Source organism: Panicum virgatum, chromosome 7K (assembly GCF_016808335.1).
Source record: "Panicum virgatum strain AP13 chromosome 7K, P.virgatum_v5, whole genome shotgun sequence".
NCBI lineage: Eukaryota > Viridiplantae > Streptophyta > Magnoliopsida > Poales > Poaceae > Panicum > Panicum virgatum.
Window position 1 is genome coordinate 44,186,300 of NC_053142.1, and position 17,183 is coordinate 44,203,482.

Genomic DNA, 17,183 nt, shown 5'->3' on the forward strand with positions numbered 1-17,183 from the left:
TAAATATACTTCATTTAGTACTTCAAATTAGTAAGATTCCAACTCAAAAAATTTTTGTGCTGGAACTAAACACGGCCTGATCTCACTAGCGCTGCCGATCGGATCGATCGATATCCGATCGCGCACGCCGGCCGATCTGGCTTCCATTCCATCCTAGCCGCTCCAGGGACCATATCGTCGAAGCTCCCTCGTAGAGATGGCAGCGGATCGGGTTCGGTGCGGGTATCCGCGGGTTTCGGTTTTTCAGGTTTCGGGTTTGGGGTTAGTTTTTCGCCCACGGTTTTCAAGTTCGGGTTCGGGTTTGGTTTCGGGTTCGGTTTCGGGTTCGGTTTCGGGTTTTGGTTTCCACCCGTGGATATCCAATGGATATTCGAAATAAATCATTTGGAATTAAAACTCATGTTTTATAATATGTTAATGATAACTTATTTACTCAGACTATTAAATTTATTGAAAGTTGACTCATGAAAATATTTATTATTTGTTGCCTCTTATTTATACATGTGAATATGTGTATATTTATTCGCGGGTTTCGGATATCCATTCGGGTTTCGGGTATCCGCGGGTTTGGTTTTGGTGATGAATTTCCACCCGAATCGGTTTCGGGTTCAGGTTCGGGTTTCGATTTCGGATTTCGATTTTGGGTGCACGGAGACTCCACCCGATCCAAACCCGACTCGTTGGCATCCTTACTCCCTCAGCGGCGCCTAGCATGCATGATTGCACAAGCGGGCGAGCATTATTATTCACTAGTAGTTCCCGTGTATCCATCAAGCTATAGGGCGCCGAAGGATACTGTCCGCTGGCTGCAAATGTTAATGAGGCCTTGTTTAAATCCTGTAAACACAAAACTCAAAATTTTTGTAAATCGCTTGCATGGTGTACTAAATATAGTCAAAAAATAAATCGCATTACAAAAATATACTGTAAAGCGCGAGACGAATCTAATTAGGACGTGATTAGACACTAAATTGCTATAGTGATGCTACAGTAAACATGCTCTAATGATCCTCTAATTAGGCTCATTAGATTCGTCCCGTAGTTTACAGACGAGATCTGTAATTAGTTTTGTAATTAATCTATATTTAATACTTTAAATATTAAAAATTCTTTTAAAAAAAACGCAAAAACGCAAAATAAACTAAACAAGCCTTGAGGACAAATCCAAGCAACGGCCGGCCGGCCATCATAGTTTTACACTTCTCGTCTTCTCTTGTACTGTTCACTGTTCACCGATATTTTTAGAGGAATTTTTTTAGATAAAGGAATATGAATTTTTTAGAGGAATATTGTTGGATTTACATTACCGACCGGTCCGGTCAAACCGACGGGGTCCGGTACCGGTATATCGGACCGGTTTGGCCGGAAACCGGTGGAAACCGATCAAATTCAAAATCGCATGTTCAACCGGCTTACCGGTCGGTTTGACTGGTAACCGGCCAAATTTAATTTTTTTTTTAAATTCAAATGCCCGCAAAGTATACTAAATAAATATTTGTATAACATATTTTAACTTAAATGAACCTTTCAACCCTCTTTTGTACTACTTTTTATATTGTATTTGTATACTTTTATATGCACGTTTTTTTGTTTAACTTCAAATCCCCGCAAACTATACTAAATGAACGAATTTTTGAGAAAATTTGACACCATTAGATTCATCGCACCTTGAAGTATTTTTAGAAATTTTTTGAGAAGATTTCATTTTTTTAATTCAAATTTGAATTTTGAATTTGGGCCGGTATGATTCCGGCCCAAACTGGAACCGGGCCGGACCGGTTTGACCGGTGACGGGTTCCCACCGGTTTGGTGAACCATATACCCCACGCCGGCCGGCCGGTGGCCACCGTCCGAGACTCCTGTGCGAAAAGCCGCGTGCGCGTACGGTGCATGCGGGAGGGATGAACCCCGGCGCCGGTGCCAGGAAGCGCCTCGGCGGGGTCGCGGGCGTCGGCAGCGGGTTCGCGCTCGGGTGCGGCTGCAGGGACGCCAAGGCCGTGGCGGTGGCGGCGTCGTCGACGTCCGCGTCGCCCTACTCCTCCGCCACCGCAACGGACACGTCCACGGCGACGACCGCGTCGTGGCGCGGGGTCAGGACGGCGCCGCACCACCCGTCGTCGGCGTCAGGGTCCACGGGCACGCTCACCGTGCCCTCCGCGTCGTCGTCGTCCTTCCTGTGGGAGGACGCCGACGGGGATGCCGGCGAGGAGGTGGACTGCAAGCAGCGGGAGGGCCCCGCGGCCGCGGCGAGCTTCTCCGGCCTGCTGCGCCAGCTCAACGAGCTCGAGCAGAGCGTCGTGTCGTGGGGGCGCAAGAGCACCAGCAAGGATTTCTTGTCGCCACCTCCGCCGCCTCCACCTCCACCGCCGGTACCGGCGCGGCCAGTGAAGCAACGAGTTGCACACAGCGGCGGCGACAGCAAAGAAGGCCACGGAAACTTCTCTCCACCGCCGCCGCCGCCGCCATCTTTCCATCTTCAGACGACGCAGCAGCACCGGAAGGCAAAGAGCTTGGACAAAGCCGACAGACAAGCACAAGCTGTAGAGGTCCACTCCAAGCTGGCGCCACTGCCACCTCCACCTCCACCTCCACCATTGCCATTATTGCCGCCGGAGCAGCCACTTAAGGCGAAGAGCACGGACAACGGCGGCAAGAAAGAAGACGCCAGCATTGCCCCGACATCGCAGGCGGCGGCCACGAAGCACCGGAAAGCGAAGAGCAGCGACGGCGGCGGCGGCAGGCTGGACGGGACCGTGGCGGTGGTGAAGCAGTCCGACGACCCGCTGAGCGACTTCCGGCGCTCCATGGTCAACATGATCGTGGAGAACCGGATCGCGACGGGCGACGAGCTCCGCGAGCTGCTCCGGCACTTCCTGGCGCTCAACGCGCCGCACCACCACGACGCCATCCTCCGGGCCTTCACCGAGGTCTGGGACGAGGCGTTCTCCGCCAAGACCGCCGCCGTCCCCCGCAGGCCCGCCGCCGCCAGGCAGACCCCGCCGCGGCCGCGGCCGAAGGCGCCGACGCCGCCGCGCCGCCGGCACGCGCCGCCTCCGCGCGTGTGGCGCTAGCGCTTACAGTACGTACTTTAGTACTACATTGTAGCTAGATTTGCTTGCAAGAAACGGTCGGTAGATGCCACCTGACCGTACCGCGAATCTACCGCGGATCGGATGTTCTTCCGATTTGTTTGTTATAGTGCTCCTCCAGTTTCAGTTCCGTTCCGTTCGGCCTCCGATATTCCCCAACCATTCGAGATAGATAAGCGATCGATCCCGTGAATGCCGGTGTCGTTTGTCCCGCGCGAGCAGACTAGCCGACAGCGCGCGAGAGGTCTTGCCGCAAAACCCGTGGCTAGTTGCGGGGAACTGGAAGCGGGCCGGAGGCGAGGCGGAAAGGCGCTTCCGGCTGCGAGACCTGCGGAAGGGAGCGGTGGTTGGATGGCTGGCAATGGAGGGCCCCCGTGCATTGAGTTATGGTGGTGGCGACGGTGCAATGGTGGTGGCCTGGTGGGCTTGTGGATTGAAGTGACGCACGGGAACGGGGAGGAGCCGGGAGGGGCGGGCGAGCCTGCCAATGCCAAATCAGAGGCAGCATTTGCCATCAATTCGCAACCTCCATGTCGTCCTTCTCTGCATCTAGCTTCACCGCCGTCCACAGGTTGTTCCATGAATTTCCCAGCCTAATCAAGTAGGAGTAGGTGTGGAACTAATGCAATCCCAAGATAATGTGAACACGCAGCCAGGGAAGAAGTGGGGTGCGCTACAGGCTGCAGCAGCTAGCGAGAAAATGGCCGCACGGGGACCTCGACGTGGACGTAGCCACGTAGGACTAAGAGTAGGGACTAGGGAGTGTATCTGTTTCTTCACACGCAGCCACACACACACACAGGGCTTCCGGCCTAGGCGGAACAGACGCCCGTGGTTGATGCCATGCGAAGGATAGAAATGTATGGGCCTGGGCCTGGGCCCAGGGAACATACGCTGCAGGGCCGGGCCGTTGGGGCTGGAAGATTGAGCCCGCCTCCTCCCAATCACTCTACACCGGCCCCGCCACCATCGATGCACCGTGCACGACTTCAATTCTGTCTCCATGAAATACTTCTTCTTCTTCTTTTTTTGAAAAGGAATTTCTTGTTTCCCCCTGTTTGGTTTGAGCCCAGCACATGCGCACAGTGCTCATGTTTGCTGTGCTCATCGATGAACACTGTCCGAGCCTGATCCAGCGATCCTGATGGCGGGGCATCCGCCAACGTGCGTTCCACTGTGGTTCCTGGCTTCCTGCTCCTGCAGGGCCAAGGGAACCACAGCCTGACTGTAACTGTACCCAGTCTGAAAAGTCGCCAGATTTTGTTGCCAAAGGACCAGCAGGTACCTCCAATCCAACTGCTGCGACAGAATACTCGAATTATTCGTGTCGTGAATAATGCACGTTATCATTGCACAATACCAACATCAACAGACGCAAAGCTTGGCAGATACGTCCTCGTATATCCCACAAGCTACTTCGTACGGAGTTCCGTCCTCGTATATCCCACAAGCTACTTCGTACGGAGTTCCCTATTCTTGTTGGAGACCAATGATGCACCGACGGATGTGTTAGCGTCCACTCAGTGCCAGTCCAACACTTGCCCTAGATGTTTATGCGCACACGGGCCACTTACAAGGCAAGAGTCCACTTCCTCCTAAAAACTCGGACTAATAGGAGAGAGATACTCTCCCTTATAAGGTGGTTGTGGGCCTCTTTTATAGACAAGATGGTACTAAACCTGAGCAGCTAACTGGCTCCAACAGAGAGTCCGTGTGACAGGATACTACGAGAGTTGGTTACGTGACCCATGTCCAACCTCCGTCGCCAACAGAACAATTGTACATGTACTCTGTTCAGCGACAGGATGCTACGAGAGTTGGTTACGTGACCCATGTCCAACCTCCGTCGCCAACAGAACAATTGTACATGTACTCTGTTCAGCAGCGCGTGGAAATAGCAATCTAACCAAACGTTTCTGTACTTGGCACCTGCACCGACGTGGGCAGTGACGGACTGAATCCAGAGTCTCTCTCCGGCATTCAGCCCATGGAAGACGTCGCAATCAGCCGCTGATGACTGAAAGGCTTGGACAAGCTAATCACCGGCAGGTGACGCATAGAGAACTCTGAATGCTCTTTTATTAAGGCTACAACGTAGGAAGGTGCACCGACAGTAGGTCCAGAGTTGTACATCTAAAAGAGCCAGCAAACCTTCAAGGAAGCTTCAGATGGTACAAAATTCATAAGCTACTAGAACCAAATTGGTTTACGCCTTGTCTTGCAGGTAAGCAGAGTAGAAAGTACCCAAGGCACCAAGAGAAAGGGCGAGGAGAAGGCCAGACTGCCCAGTTTGCGGCTATTGTACAACCTGATCCCTGGAAGTCAGAAGCAAGTCAGGAGGGGTCGGATGGCTTGACCTCTCTGTCTCAGTATCACGTCTGAGTTTCACGAGAGCAATAAAGCGCGAGAAAGGTGAAACATACCAAACACGCAGGCGAATAGAAAGGCGGATCCAAATCCAACAGCATCACCTGCTGCCTTCGTCTCAGGTGACTGCATCAGATAATAGGCCTGCAAAAAAAATGCTAACCATATGATCTCACTAAAAGTAGTCATGAAATTCAGTCAGCACTGCTTGCAAATAGAAAGCAATGCGATTTGAGAATCTCATAACTAATAGCCTCACTGTTTGAGAATCTCATAACTAATAGCCCCACTGGCAGTGGGGCTATTAGTTATGAGATTCTCAAATCTCAATCACATAAATAAGCTCATGGTTTCAGCACAAGAGTACATATTTTTCATACACATCTCGTTCGTAATTTACTGATTTTTCAGTCTTTAACCCAGAACTGGGGTATGAAAGACTCCACCAAGCAAACAATGTGCATGATAGCATATTAGGATCTAGAACTGGAAAAAATGATGAAAACTGGCAACGAATCAGATTCAGTGTCCCAATTTCATGTAGTAGTAGAAATGTAGCATTGCAAAATGGAATGATTGATAGTTCATCGACAAGTGATTCCAAGACCTTTTCTGGAATTTTGAACTTGGCAACGCATTTCTACAGGAATTCTGGCTACTGTTCCACAGGAATGATATGCCCTCTAGAAACCTGTCTATTGTTAAGATTCTGTGTATTGTAGTTCTTTCTAAGAAGAAGAAAATTAAAAAGAAGTCTCATTATTCCTCTTTCCGTGATCAATTTGGTGGGTGTTGCATATTGAATGATGATGATAGTTCACTGCAAAGTAACGATTCCCAAGACATTTTATGAATTCCATCCCAAGCATCAGAGTCATAATTTATATCAACGAAGGAATTTTGAACTTGGAACGCATTAAGCAGGTATCCTGGTTAGTGGTTACTGTTCCACAGGAAGATTGCCATCTGGAAAATTGCCTACTGTTAAGATTAGGCAAATTTCTTTTATAATCTCTTCATAAGAATATAAGCAGGGTCATTATTCCTCGTGTCGTGATCAGGAAAAAAAAAAGAAAATTCTTCTACTAATGTTCATTTGAGTAGTAGTTGTTATGTCATTAGATTTCCTAAATCCATATGCTCTAGCAAACTGCCTAGACTACATTAACCACTTCCCGCAAATGAAGAGCGGAAACAAGACTGCCGAGGACTTGAGTAACACTGCCGTTCAACCGTCGACTTCAAACCCCAGTGCTCCCAACCAACCAAGAATAAAAAATACTGTCTGCAATTTGGTCTAAGACTAATTGTCATAGCGGACTCAGCATAACTGTTCTAGCAGGAATCATGACACAATGACAGGACATGTGATATGTAATCTACAGAGTAGTAGACTCTTCTAAACAAATGAAAAGGCGATGTTGGGGAAATCTAGAGAGCAATCCAGGTCCACTCACAATGCCCATAAGTCCAGATCCAGCCAGCCCCCAGTAGATGGAGCCTTTACTCCCCGACCTCGCATCTGAATACCAGAAAGTAGAGACTCAGTGGTGAAAGAATAAAGTCAAAAATCAACCCGACAGGCCGGAGCAGGCACACTAGCAAGGCGACCGCGGCTGTGTTTAGATCCGTAAAATGGTGGTAAAAAGGGTTACATCGGATACTGTAGCACACTGTAGTACTTTTCGTTTGTTTGTGGTAATTGTTGTCCTACCATGACCTAACTAGGCTCAAAAAATTCGTCTCGTCGTGTACATCAAAACTATACAATTAGTTTTTTTATTTACTTACATTTAATGCTTCATGCATGAGGCAAGAGATTTGATGTGATAGGTGAATAGTGAAGCTTGGAGAGAGAAATTTTGGAACTAAACACAGCCCGCGTAGTTACATGCGAAGACGCCGCCGCCGAGGAGGAGTACGCCGTAGGCGGCTGAGGCGAGCTCGGACACCGCGTCGCAGCGGAGCAGGGCGTGGCGGCGGAGGCGGGAGCGGAGGCGCAGGCGGGCAACGGGGGCACGGGGCGGCGGCCTGGGAACCGAAGGGAGCGTGGCGGAGAGGGTGGTGGAGGTGGTCACCAGCGCCGTCATTTTCCCTGAAGCGCGGTTGCACGGGCTCGCTGGTTCCGGCGGTCGCTGTCCGGATGAGTGGTGTGCAGCTGCCGCCTGCCTATCCGGTAGTACTGTCAGACTGACTTCAACAATGGCTTGCAAACGCATATATGCATCACGAAGTGGCACTGTAGTCGACGGTATTCCCTCCAACAGATGAGGCAAAGCGAGTTGGCAAACTGCCTTCGAGGAGAGAGGCGACGCAAAGATGCAATCCCTCTCTCCTCGAAGGCAAACGGAGGCGGGCGCGGAGGTGGGCGCGGCGCGGAGGCGGAGGCCGCCGCCGCTGCAGATGCCGGTGAGCAGCACCGGCAGCCGCGCCAGCGACGACGAGCCTTCGGACGCCCGCAGCAGCCGCCACCTCCTGTGCTTCTCCGCCGCGGCTAGGGCTGGAAACGAGCCGAGCCCGGCTCGGCTCGGCTAGGCTCGGTGCATGAGCGAGCCGAGCCTGGCTCGGCTCGGCAGTTTGGCGAGCTCGCCGAGGAGGCTCGTCTCGGCTCGAAGCCGGCTCGCGAGCCTGGCACAAAATATATATTATGCCATTAGTATATGACTAGCGCATATATATATAAAGCGTATACATATGTTGAAAGTAATCAATAAACAATAATCATGTTAAGCATAGATATACATTAATATTGATATTGTCACCCCACATGTTAGTGTTAGAGTGTTTCAAAATAGCTTATGGGCCATTATGAGCCTCAGTGGACTGAGCTCGCGAGCCGGCTCGCGAGCCGAAGTGAGCCAGCTCGGCTCGGCTCGTCATTTTCGCGAGCCTGAGAAGTAGGCTCGGCTCGGCTCGTTGGAGGCTCGCGAGCCGCTCCGAGCCGAGCCGAAGCGAGCTCGAGCTGGCTCGCGAGCCTCGAGCTATTTTTCCAGCCCTAGCCGCGGCGGCCGCACCCTGCCGTCCTCGAATAGCGCGGTGGCCGCCGCCGCCGCCGCAGCCTCACGCCCCGAGGCGCCGGCGCCGTCGCAGAGGAAGTCGGCCCCCGCGATCTGCCGCCCCATGTCGCCATGGTCCCGCCACCAGCTCCCGCCCAGGCTGCGGCCGCGCCGCTGCCGTCGCCGCCTCCTCCTCCGCCACACCGCGCCGCGGCGCCTCTCTTCCTCCTCCTCGCGTGGCACGCGCTGCGCCCCTCTCGCGCCCTCATCGCCCTCCGCCGGCGCCCTTGCCGCGCGGCGCTGCTGCGCCTGCGCGCCGCCGAACGCCGACACGCCCATCAGCGTCCCCAGCGTTGTGCTCGGAGATGGTGTCCGGGCGGGAGAGCGCGGAGCGGTCGGCGAGCTCCGACCAGGGGCGGGCGCCGGAGAGTGCGCGCCTGGAGGAGTCGAGGAGGCGGGAGACGAAGGCGCGCGCCGCGGTGGGGTTGGCGTCGGCACCGGCGACGTCGGCGGTGGAGACGGCGGTGGGGATGGGGGAGGGGGATGGCGCAGCGCGAGGCGAGCGGCGGCGTGTGGCGAGCGGCGGACCGACGAATGGAGGCGGCCGGAAGGGAGGAGTCGCCGCGCCCCGCGCGGATCCGGCCACCGTCGCCGTGGCCCGCGCGGCCTCCACGCAGGAGCACCGGGGGAGGGAGCCGTCGGGGAGGGAGATGGAGGCTGCCGGAGCTCGAGCGGGCCGGCCGCATCTTGAGGAGAGGGAAGGGGCGCCGGCGGCAGCTCGCCGGAGGATTTTGCGTCGCCTCTGTTGGAGACCGGGTTTTGCGCTGCATTTTTCGTCGCCACTGTAGACGAGGCAAACGCCGAATGCGTTCCCATTTTGCGCTCCATTGTTGGAGTCAGTCTCAGCGAGAGTAGTTGACAAGGGCTCTGCTTCGGCCTTTGCGCTGGGAGAAGGAAACCGGAGAGGGCCTTTTCTTCTCTCTTGTTTTCGTTGCGGTGCACGTTTAGTCGAACGGTGTTCCACGGCCCAATGCAAGTCTAACAGAGACTGGCACGTCTCTTCTTCTTTTTTCTTTTTTTGAAGTAAGCCAGGAGCACTATGAGATCATTTAAGAAGGAGATGAGGCGTCCCGTTGAGCCGGCGCTCGAACCGCGGTGGGCAGCGTGAGTCCCCGCTCACCTGACCAACTGAGCCCCCGCTCAGTTCTCGGCACGTCTCTTCTTGGATTAGGATTCTGCTCGGGCATTGCGTGTTGAACTCTAAAGTTGCTGAGCTGGCAAATTTTGTTCCCCAACCTGCACCGCGGCACGTTAGCAATGAATCCTACATCCTTAGTCATTACCCGTAGCTTTCTCATGTCAATGCATCATCCATTCACGGGACCGTGGTTTTTCGCTACAAATCTCCTGCCTACGAGTGAGAAGTTGGTAACTTCGTGGCAAAGGAGGCAGAGTGTTCGAAATATTTGTGGATGTGATCATTTTGTTTAAATATGTGATTATTCTTTATCTGTAAAATGTGATTAGTGGTTCAATATATCCCTTCTAAACGGGACAATTCGGAAAGAGGCTACCACTCCTTTAAGTTCACGCATCTTTCAATTGCATTGTTATTACTTTATTATCTGGCGAGCGTGCAAAGGCGCAAGATGACCGGCAAAGAAAACATGGGCTCCAGCAAGTATAGGATATAGGTAGCAACAGTGATTATGGTTTTCTACCCACCACTAAAATTTATGTTCTAGTTTAATTAGAGTGTTGTTCACGTGGTGTATAAGAACTTAAGAATTTGAACTAGTACGTAGTAGACATGAACACATGTGCTGGGCGTCAAAAAGCATGCGTTATTACTGACCTAATGCTTGGAACACAAAACTGCCAAAAAAAAAAGTCCAAAGCCAAAGTCTATGAGTATTGTCCATGGACCACTCATGCGCAACTTTCAAAACTTTGACCTATCGAGAAAAAAAACTTTCAAAACTTTGAAGGCTGACCCGCAGATAAGATCGAGAATCGCACTTTATTTTACCTTTTGCCGTTGGGAAATGTTGATTAACCTTGAGAGCATTCGCGTCACTATCTATTCAAGGATCAGCTATGATCTCATTCCTACACCAACTACACACTCATGATTTGATTATCCAGAGGTGATTAGTTTGAGATAATAAAGAGAGATGAGGCATAAAGTTAAATTCATAATTAAGTTCATTTCCAAGCAATGTTATATTTCTATTGATTCTTATCACTACCAGAAATCGAAAGAGTCCTGACGGTAAAAGTAGGCCGACGGGAGCCCAATGGGCCAGCCCGCTCCAAAGTCGCGCAGCCTAAAAGAACCGACGGGAACACTCCCTTCAGCCAAACCCTATCCTTATCCTCCCACCCACATCCGTCCGCATCTCGCCCCAGTGGGCGGCGGCGGCAGCCGCCGCCACCACCTCCTCCTCCGTCCTCTGTCCTCATAGCTTGGACCTCAGCCTCCACAGCTGCTGCTGGTGCCCTCCTTCATCTCCCCCTCATTGTTGCTTTTCCTCCCTCGAGATCCAAGCATGCTGCCTCGTGCCCCTCACTGCGTCGGCGCCGACCAAGCAAGAGGCAGATGCGGCACTGCCGGCAGTCATCCTGACGGTGGGGGAGGCACAGAAGGTGTTGCGCACCTCGCAGGTGGTGAGGCGCACGCGGATTCGGTCGTCCCCAGCCGGCGGCGAGATTTGCACAGACTTCCTCCACCTCTGCTGCGACGCCGCTGGACCAGATGGCGAGCCCTCCGACACAAGCACTCAACAAGTCTGGGTCATGCTGGAGAAGACCATCTTCCACATGCCCTATGTGGTAGTATTCTTTGTCTGGCTTTGCTTGCAGTTGTGATATTTGAAAGAGAAACATCTAGTTAGCTTCTTTTCTCTTGTGTGTTGTTAATTTATCTCCAGGTGATAGGGTAGAGATTGATTTGGAAGCTACAGCTGATTAGACTTTTCTCATATTTTTATTACTACATTTCTCAACAAAAAAAAGTTGAGCTTTTATTAATTTGTCTATTAGAGCCCATTAGAAATTGCAACACTAGTGCAATTGATTAGTAATCACACGGTACAAGAAAGAAAGGTGTGCCTTGACTCATGAGTGCATGAAGTTTAGATATTGTTAATTAGTTTTCTATAACATAAGCATCACTCATTTTGCTGCCTATATGATGTTGTCCTGGTGGAAAATAAACTATGGTCTTTTGTTGAGATCCAATGGAAAAACATTGAACTTTGTTTATTTTTGTTAAAGTGGCTGATCAATTAATGATGCATTATTGTATTTTATGCTAGTTTGTTAAATTGAATAAATTTGATATCAAGGTGGTAATGAGTACTGACTTCTTGTTCAGTTCTTATGTAACATATCCTAGAATTTAATTTAATTTAATTTCAGGATAAATTCCCTACGCTTGTGTTGTGTCTTCAACTGAAAGTCTTGTAGTTTAGAAATAGATTAGTGTTTACTGAATTTAAGTTTGTAATATGCATTCTCTGCCTTAAGTTGAAAAGTATTTTTAGTTCAGAACTAGTTATCAACAGCATAGACAAGAAAATGCGATGCCTTAATGTGGGATTTTGTATTTATCTATTCATTCTGCTCCTACTTTAGTTTTAGCTGAGTTATGTATACAGAGTTAGAATTTAAAGCACTCGCCATACAAGGTGAAACATCTCAGGTAAAGCATCTTATTTGCTTTAACTTCTACTGCATGTTCAGCTCTAGAGTTAAATAAACAGTTCTGTGCACAGCCATTAAATAAATTGGTTACTATCTTGTTGGTGTTATAATTTTTAATAGATTAGATAGGGCTAAATACCAAGCATCTTATATGTGTTAAGTCATGTTGTGTGTTCAGCAATGGGAAAAGAACTAGTTTTCAGATAGTTAGGAAGTTTCCTGTTAATGCAAATCTGTCAATACAATCTACTGGTCATATATCTAGTATATATTCATGTTCAGGGATCCTGTTAATTTTGTGTGAACAAGTAGATCAGCACTACTTTACTTTGTTCTGAATCAAACTGAATATGTATGATTTCTGCTCAGATTTTATTTGTTATTGAGTTCAAGAATTTATAAAGGACAATGGGATTCATTTAATTTCTGCTCAGATTTCTGCTCAGATTCATTTAAGTAGATCAGTATATGTTCATGTTCAGGGATCCTGTTAATTTCTGCTCAGATTACATTGGTTGCCATCTGATTCATTTAATTTGGTCACTTGATCAGGTACAAAGATACAATGGGATGGAGTTGGTCATCTTGCTATAGTTCAACTTCAAGGTGAATTTCAGTTGACCTTTAGTTTACTTGACTAAAGTTATGCTGGGCTTGTCTACAAGTTCACCTAACTAGCTAGTGAGTCATGTACACAAGGTGTTCTAGAATTTAAAGCAATCTGGCATATGAAGTTCTCTGTAGCTAGATCTGAAAAGATGTATATTTAGTGTCCTCATTTGTTCATTTTCTTGCTATAGCTCAATGGATGTCAATCTGATGTGTATGTACAAACAATTGTTGTGGACATGTGTACTGAACTGTCAGACAAATTAGTTTGGATGGAGCTGAGATGGACAAATTGTAAATGACATGTATATGAAACTATCCGACATGGACGCAGATCTGTGTTTGTGTGAATATATTATTTTTTAAAACTCTTTTACCTGGTTTCCTAACGGTTTGCCATCAGGAATTGATGAAAAACTGTCAGGAATGGATCTTGAACCCATCTTCAGGGCAACCGACAGGAACTGCCGACAGGAAAGGATTCCTGTCGGCCAACCGACAGGAAAAGTCCACCTTTCCTGACAACGTGGTCCTGTCGGCGCATTTCTGACGGTAGGCCGTCAGGAATTGTATCCCTGACGGTATTTAGGCCTTTCCTGACGGTTTTTGGCCGTCAGGAGTAAACTGTTTTCTGGTAGTGTATTTTTACTTCTTTTGCATGTTAATCCTCACAAGATATGCTAGAAGAGTAGAAAAGTTCTAGAGATTCGCCCAAAAAAAAGCAAAATAATCGGCCATCAAGTTTGTAGGCTTGCCAAAAGTGTGGATCAAATTTACCTTTAAATTATCCACCTCTATAACAAAGTAACCTAAAACAAACCACCTGAATCTGCATCCGATTTACCCACCTTTAATTTGCTATTTTGAAAAGTAACTTAAAGTAACCGATACATCTGCATAAAAAGTACACACAACTAGTGTTACAAGAATATAAATTAACACATAAATTTGCAGCTAAATTACACATAAACACCATTATAAAAATAAAGTAAACTAATCTGACCCCCTAAAAGATCTACGTCTAAATTACTGACATCCCCCATTATGAAAACGAATAACCGAAAGTATCCTGTATATGTTTCTAAATTATTATTCATACTAGAGAGAATAAATATAAGCAATTTTGATAAGACGTTGGCTCTAAATTTGTTCATAAAGTATAATATTTATACTGATTTAAAATAATTAATTTGCTTGCTATCTTGTGCGCAAGCACAAGTTTGTGAACGAGTGTCTGCAACTAAATTATGAATGGGATTCGGACAATCATATTATGAGTAGAATTTGTTTTTTTACGAAACGAATCTTGCAAATTCAAAGCGTACGTACACAAAATAAAATTCAAAAAATCGTGTAGGAGTAACTCGATGCATAACTTACACTTTGCAAAAATGATCTAGTATACACACTTGTACAATGTGTTATGTCCGTCGTCACAAGTTTACAACATTTGATCGGGAGGACTCAATTATTTACCCGTTCCCCGATCATTATTCTGTCATCTATAACTAACATCAAAACAAACCATATATACGAAAAACTCGAGGACCAATGCGTCCTGCTTACCGATACCCGACGCCTGTACAACGTCTATGTAAAAACTAGCTAGCTACGCCCCTGCATGCCTGGGTACTCTTTCGGCAAACAATCACATAGTAAGCTAGCTTGTACTTAGCCATGTGATCGCAAAAAAGGATGCACGTACAAATGTAATGTACGGCGCACCCTGCCAACCGTCCCTTGCCGAATTCGAGTGCACGGTGTTAGCTAGCGTGAACCATGGGTGACTGCGGCGACATCAACGCCAGGGGGCTGGAGAGCGCGAGGTGCGAAGCGGCGGCGGCGCCACCCCGGCGCGGCAAGCTGAGGCGGAGGGGGGCCCTGGCGGCCCAGCGCTTGGCCTTGGCCTTGTGCTCTTGCTGCACGAAGCTGCGGATGCGGTCGAGGGCGACCTCCATGGTCTCGTTGTCCATGTTGGCGTGGCAGACGCGGAACCACCCGGGCTCGCCACAGTGGAACGACGTGCCGGGCGACACGTTGAGCTTCACCTTGTGAATGATGACCCGCCACAGCTCCAGCTCCGCCTCGGGCGTCTTGTCCCGGAGCATGCTCCGCAGGTCCATCCACGAGAAGAGCCCCGCGTTGCCGGGCAGGCAGTTGATGCCGACGCCGCGGAGGCCCGAGGTGAAGCGCTCGTGCCGCGCCGCCAGCCGCTGCGCGCTCTCCGCCAGGAAGCGCGCCATGAACTCGCGGTCCGAGAGCATCCTCGCCAGGAAGTACTGCGTCTGGGAGGAGACGAGGCCGAAGCTGGACATCTTGCGCGCGCAGGCCACGACGGCGTCGTTGTACGAGTAGATGACGCCGACGCGGAAGCCCGGGAGGCCAAAGTCCTTGGAGAGGCTGTAGGCGATGTGGATGAGGTCCCTGTCGCAGCCGGGGGCGTCGCGCTCCACGACCTCGGCGATGCTCACGAAGTCGGGCTTGGCGAACACGGAGCCGGCGTAGATCTCGTCGCAAATGAGGTGGACACGGTGCTCCGTGGCGAACTCGGCGAGCATCGCCAGCGTGCCGCGGCCCATGGTGGTGCCCAGCGGGTTGGAGGGGTTGGTGACGAGGATGCCCTTGACGCGGATGCCCTGGCTCCGCGCGCCGTCGTACGCCCCCACGAGCGCCTCCCTGGTGAGGGCGAAGTTGTTGGAGCTGTGGCACTCGATCGGCAGCAGCTTGATCCCAGACCTCCAGCAGCAGTCGCGGTCGAAACTGTGTTGAAAAAAAAAATGCGTCGATCAGGACTCGAGAGAACGAGAAACAACGTCTTGCATGGATGCTTTACTTTGCGTGACGACTTCGCACACTCTAGTCAGCGATGTGAACATGTGCATGGATAGTCGTCGCATGGACCAGACCGTGCGAGAAGTTGAGAACAACGTGCAGGCGTTCCGTGCGTGACTAGATTTTGCCTGATCCAACTTCGCGGCAACCCAGCAACTAAGATCTCATTTTGACTTGAGATTATAGGAAAGCTACTTTAGATGTTCCTGTTCCTGATGAGGTCAATTTTGAAACGCTTGCCGAACAGGAAAAGCTGAAGAGGCACTAGTTGACACTCGAAATGGTCTTGTGATTATTTTATTGCCTTTTTCCACGTTTCACAAATTTTCGAGTCTATGCATGACCAAGACACGAGAGGTTGCGATCAAAATTAATTCTGGCAGGCAGGGCGTAATAAGGACATACGCTGGGTAGTACGGCGTGGGCACGAGGTAGGCGTCGCCGGGGTCGGCGAGGCAGAAGGCGAGCGTGTCCTGCGCGCCGGTGGCCCCGCCGCTCATCACGACGCGGTCGGGGTCGAACGTCACCTTCCCGCCCCTCACCTGCCCCATGAACTTGGCCATCGCCTGCAGCCAACCAAATTGATTACATGATTAATTGTCGGGATCACATTGCGGTTAGCGGTGATCTGTCAGGAAGGCGACCGGCCGGCCGCTAGCTGCTCCGTCGCTTTCGCGATCGCCATTAGACAGCAGCAGCAGTAGCCTCGTCTACCGTCGGTTCTGAAGAAAGGACAAAAAGCGCTTACCTCTCTGAACTCCGGCAGGCCGTGGTAGTCCTGGAAGTTGGCTATCCTCCGGAACTGCGACCTGCCCTGCGCCGTGCAGATGGACGCCTCCGGGTGCTTGATGCTCCACTCCTCGATCAGGTCCAGCGACAGCTGCATGCAGCGAGCATGATCAGTTTATCTGATATGAGCATTCGATCGGCAGGCAGCAGGACACCGGAGTGCTGCGCGCGCGCAGTATACAGAAAACTTAGAAGCATGTAGGAGTAGGGAGTATGTACTTGGTTCTCGGCGAGGCCCATCTGGATGACGCCGTCGGGGTTGTGGTGCAGATCGAAAGGGTTCGTGTCGTAGGCCTTCCACCCGTCGAAATAGGACGAGTTCTCGCCGTGGCCGTCGCCGGCGGCGATCCTCGAGAGGAGCTCACCATTGGCACCATCCATTTGGCTAACTAAAGAGGGCTAGCTCAGTGAACCGAAACGGCGTGCTTAGAGCTGAGCGCACCTTCGATCAGCGAGTATCAGACGACGCTAGCTGTGCCTTGTGTGCTCCTAGCTAGAGGCCAATAGTAGCTGGTTGGGCTGGTGGGTGGGAGGGAGCCTTGGTAGGAGAGAGCAGCTTGCGGCTTCTGGTGATCTCCGAGGAGCGGAGTGGCCGCAAATTTATAGTAGTAGAGAGGGCGGCAGCTGGCGGCAAACCGCGGGCGAGGAACCACGAGAAGCTTCCCTGAAAGCCGTGCGCGACCGTAACGGCGAGCATGTGGCCGGGGGCCATGCTGATGACTTTGAATGTGTCGTCCAGGTCCAGGGCAGCTCACGCTCATGCCTCGATTCCTCTGGACCTACCAGCTCCAACCGG

The 17,183-nt window shown here is 50.5% G+C and overlaps 4 protein-coding genes and 1 pseudogene across 4 annotated transcripts; 2 read left to right on the top strand and 3 right to left on the bottom strand.

Annotated features, from left to right (window-relative positions):
- The first annotated feature begins 1,845 nt into the window (after nt 1–1,845).
- Nucleotides 1,846–3,224, top strand: LOC120641526 (protein shank-like). Its single transcript, XM_039917697.1, has one exon. The coding sequence runs from the start codon at nt 1,902–1,904 to the stop codon at nt 3,069–3,071; it is 1,170 nt and encodes a 389-aa protein (XP_039773631.1). The 5' UTR covers nt 1,846–1,901; the 3' UTR covers nt 3,072–3,224.
- Nucleotides 3,225–5,254: 2,030 nt separating this feature from the next.
- Nucleotides 5,255–7,546, bottom strand: LOC120640288 (annotated as a pseudogene).
- Nucleotides 7,547–8,437: 891 nt separating this feature from the next.
- Nucleotides 8,438–9,340, bottom strand: LOC120640289 (serine/arginine repetitive matrix protein 1-like). Its single transcript, XM_039916139.1, has one exon. The coding sequence runs from the start codon at nt 9,338–9,340 to the stop codon at nt 8,438–8,440; it is 903 nt and encodes a 300-aa protein (XP_039772073.1).
- Nucleotides 9,341–10,626: 1,286 nt separating this feature from the next.
- On the top strand, nt 10,627–13,136 carry LOC120640290. Its single transcript, XM_039916140.1, has 3 exons — nt 10,627–10,638; nt 10,787–11,284; nt 12,710–13,136. Exons 1-3 carry the CDS (start codon nt 10,627–10,629, stop codon nt 12,749–12,751), a joined length of 552 nt encoding a protein of 183 aa, XP_039772074.1. The 3' UTR covers nt 12,752–13,136.
- A 990-nt stretch (nt 13,137–14,126) lies between these two features.
- LOC120641527 (1-aminocyclopropane-1-carboxylate synthase-like) lies at nt 14,127–16,968 on the bottom strand. Its single transcript, XM_039917698.1, has 4 exons — nt 16,607–16,968; nt 16,347–16,478; nt 16,004–16,164; nt 14,127–15,526 (listed from the first exon to the last, which is right to left on the bottom strand). Exons 1-4 carry the CDS (start codon nt 16,766–16,768, stop codon nt 14,530–14,532), a joined length of 1,452 nt encoding a protein of 483 aa, XP_039773632.1. The 5' UTR covers nt 16,769–16,968; the 3' UTR covers nt 14,127–14,529.
- Nucleotides 16,969–17,183: the final 215 nt, after the last annotated feature.